Source organism: Chrysochloris asiatica, unplaced genomic scaffold, assembly GCF_000296735.1.
Source record: "Chrysochloris asiatica unplaced genomic scaffold, ChrAsi1.0 scaffold00326, whole genome shotgun sequence".
NCBI classification, from domain to species: Eukaryota; Metazoa; Chordata; class Mammalia; order Afrosoricida; family Chrysochloridae; genus Chrysochloris; species Chrysochloris asiatica.
Genome location: NW_006408844.1, coordinates 1,431,338 through 1,435,398, shown reverse-complemented (window position 1 = coordinate 1,435,398; position 4,061 = coordinate 1,431,338). Strand labels below are relative to the sequence as shown.

Here is a 4,061-nt window from a genome sequence, read left to right as displayed (position 1 = left end):
ACATTTGTTAAACATTTCTCCCTATGAATATTACAATGAAGCTATCACGAGAAGGGAATCCTTAAGCTAATGGAAATGTCAAAGACAAAAGGTGCTCATTTAAGAGACACAACATCCCAGCCCAGATAGAGTGAGGTAAGATTGGAATGGAACACAGAAGAGAAATCGTATCCAGAGCAGAACAGAAATGATTCCTTCAACCATTCTCATCAGTTTCTTAGAACTCATGAACTGGAAGTCTTTTTATCAGAGGCTGTGGGTAATCCTCTAGTTTCAGATGTACAAAATTAGAGTCCAGGGAATATTAGAGTAAACCACATTGAGTGTTCACTCCAGGGCTGGCTTTATTCACTTTCAACCAATGATTCTGTTGTCTTCAAAAGGTCTTAAGCTAAAGAGTCCCATTTGGAAACTGTTAAGAGATATCTGGATTGGATGGATTCATATCAAATGACTGCAGTCAAGATTCTGGGCTGAGACTGGGTAAAATCTAGTAAGTTACTAACATTACCATACCTAGAATGTTTCTTTATCTGCCATAGCAGGAACAAGGCTAAAAAATTAGACATCCTTAAAGGGGCTACTTGAACTAATAAAAGAGCTTCTTGATTTACAATTGGCATTTGAAAATAAATGGATACTTCTCAAGATTTTTCTCTTGGATGGATTAAATTTGCCACTCAACCTCACAATTTTGTTAAATGGTTTGATTATGTTGCTTTTTACCCGTTTAGAACCAGTGAATCTATGGTTAAAAGGCTGTTTAAAGACTTTCAGTCTAGCTTCTATCCAAGTATTAAATATCCTCTAGGACTTCTGGTGTGGCGCTGTTGAATCAACACTGGACTGCAAACCACAAGGTCGGCAGTTCAAACCCACCAGCTGCTCCTTAGAAACCCTTTACAGAGTTGATATGAGTCTGAACAAACTCGATGGCATTTAACAACAACAACATAATCCTGATATAAGGTCAGCAGTTCAAACCCACCAGCCGCTCCTCAGAAACCCTGTGCAAGGTTGCTATGCGTCGGAATCGACTCAACAGCATTTAAGCAACAACAACGTAGTCCTGGTGTGGTGCTTTAAGATAAGCACTGAATTGCTAACCACAGATTGATAGTTCAAACCCATCAACTGCTCCTTGGAAAACTTAGTGTTGTTGTGAAGAGTTGTTTGTGGTTCAAACCTACCTTGTGGTCCAGTGCTTATCCCACAATGCCACACCAGGACCCTAAACAGGATCGCTCTGAGTCAGAATTAACTTGATGGCATATAACAATAACAACAATAGCATTCCTGGGGTAGCACTGTAGAATAAACACTGGACTGCTAACCACAAAGTCAGTAGTTCAAACCCACCAGCCACTTCTCAGAAACCCTATACTACCTATATAGGGTTGTTATGAGGTGGAATTGACTTGATAAAATTTAACAACAACAGTAGCATTCCAACAAAAAAGAGTGCTACCTTGCATAACTGAAATTACATGGAATTCACCAATTTTCCTTATAAGACAGGATTGTAAAAACATTATTTCAGGTATGAAGCTAAACCCTGGGTCCCTGAAGCTGCTAACCCTGGCCCTAGTTCTTTGTGTTACCCCTTCCCCTCAACAACTCTTCAGTGTTTCTGTCTACCTCCCTACCACCTCTCTGCTCCTCACACAGCACTCCTCCAGGCTAAATAGGCCCAGCTCTTTCCACCACTGCTCATAGACACCTGACCATCTTGGGTATTTTAATTATGCCATAAATTCCTGCTACAAAGAATGTTGGGACTTAGATCCATAGTTGGAAAGAAAAAGATGAATATTCTAGTGACTATTTCTCTGATTGCTCTGTTTTACGGATATGTCTTGATTTTCCCAGTGCCTGTCTACAGACATCCAGCCCCAAGTCACTATGGAAGCCAAAACATGTAATGGATCAATTAATACCTCACCAATCTTCTACCTGGTGGGCATTCCCTCTCTACCAGAGTCCTTCTTCCTCCCTGTCTTCTTCTTTTTCCTCCTAATCTATTTGCTCATCCTGGTGGGTAACACCATGATCCTCGTGGTTGTAGTGGTAGAGCCCAGCCTCCACAAGCCCATATACTTCTTCCTGATCAACCTCTCAACCCTGGACATCTTCTCCACCACAACCACGGTCCCCAAGATGCTGCCCCTATTCCTGCTGGAGGATCGCATTCTGAGCTTCTCTGCCTGCTTCCTGCAGATGTACCTTTTCCATGGCCTCAACTGCTCAGAAGCCTTCATTCTAGTGGTCATGGCCTATGACCGCTATGTGGCTATCTGCCGCCCACTGCACTACCCTGTCCACATGACCCCACAGACCAATGCTGCATTGGCAGCCAGTGCCTGGCTCACTGCCCTCCTCCTGCCCATCCCAGCAATGGTGCAGACCTCCCAGATGGCAGTTGGCCCTGTAGCCCATGTCTTCCATTGCTTCTGTGACCACCTGGCTGTGGTCCAGGCCTCCTGCTCTGACACCACCCCCCAGACCTTCCTGGGCTTCTGCATCGCCATGGTGGTGTCCTTCCTGCCCCTTCTCCTGGTGCTTCTCTCCTATGCCCGCATCCTGGCCTCAGTGCTTCGCATCAACTCCCTAGAGGGACGCACAAAAGTCTTTTCCACCTGTAGCTCCCACCTCCTGGTGGTCAGCACCTACTATTCATCCATTGCTATAGCCTATGTGGCCTATAGGGCTGACCTGCCCCTCGACTTCCACATTATGGGCAATGCGGTGTTTGCCATTCTCACACCTGTCCTTAACCCCCTCATCTACACCTTGAGAAACAAGGATGTCAAAGCAGCCATCACCAAAATGGCATGTCCTCAGGCTCCTCGGTATTCTGAGACCTTTAGCCTTTAGATACAATTAATCTAGATACCAAGACATCAACAAGATTGCCTAGCACACAATACCTACTGCCACTGAGTCCATTACAACTCATAGTGACCCTACAGGGCAAAGTAGAACTGTCCCATAAGGCTTCCGAGGCTTTAAATCCTTAAGGAAGCAGACTGTCACATATTTCTCTCATAGAGCAGCTGGTTGTGTTTGAACTGTGAAACATTTGTTAGTGACCAAGCATTTTAACCACTGCACCACTAGAGTTCCTCACTTAAAATAGGAACTCGATAAGTCTTTAAAAATGAATAAATGAATCACAGCAGCCTATATTGACTTCATTCATTTGGGCAGACAGCTACAACCTATTTCTCAAATATGGAACCCAAAAGGCTTCCCACTGGCGCTACAGAAAAACTTTAGTCTGCAATTTTCATCAATTTATGTGATGAACAAAATTTCATCAATCATTTATAGCTGTTTTTACTGATACCCTGAAATATATCAGACCTTGTGGTAGGTGCTAAAAACAGAAATAAGCCAGACACAGTTCTTGCTTTCAGTATATCCATAGTCTAGGGGAGGAGTCAGATTAAGAGAAAAAAAGTATAAGACAGTACGAAAAGAGAAGCAAAAGAGGTCATAAGAGCCAAGAAGTTAGCATTTTCTCTTCCATAAATTCTTAAATCTTTGGCATTGGGAATCACTTATTTGTTAGTTAAGTATTCATGGATCTGCAATAAAATGGTCTTGAAATTATTACACAGGAAAGCTACTAGCTGCTCCAACTGGAGGTGGTATGGTGGCCATGTCCCTGCCCAATAAGTGGGATTCATTTTCACTGGTAAGCTCATCAAACAGTGATCATTCCTGCCAAAATGGTTTAAGCTTCAGCTCCTCTCAGAAATCACACAGTCAGAGGGGTCAAATCAGAGCAAAGATGGGCAGAACTTCGGTGCCCTTCAGAATTGCAGCGTTCCCAGAAAGGAGAGAGTGAATGGGTCAGATAGCTAGCATTTTGCAACAGACTTTGAAAGGAAATAAATCTTCCTTAGCAAGTTGTGATAAGGCTTTCAGCATTTTGACAGAACACTAGATAAGTGAATGAAAAGAGTGAGCTTTTTTAGTTGCTATTGCAAATAGTAGTAAGGGTTTTTATATGAGGAAATGATATCCTGGTAGACTTATGTGGATAAGAGTGTGGGATC

At 43.0% G+C, this 4,061-nt stretch overlaps 1 protein-coding gene across 1 annotated transcript; it reads left to right on the top strand.

Moving 5' to 3' along the window:
- Positions 1 to 1,902: 1,902 nt before the first annotated feature.
- On the top strand, positions 1,903 to 2,874 carry LOC102834004 (olfactory receptor 2AT4-like). Its single transcript, XM_006875435.1, has one exon. The coding sequence runs from the start codon at positions 1,903 to 1,905 to the stop codon at positions 2,872 to 2,874; it is 972 nt and encodes a 323-aa protein (XP_006875497.1).
- The last annotated feature ends 1,187 nt before the right edge of the window (positions 2,875 to 4,061 follow it).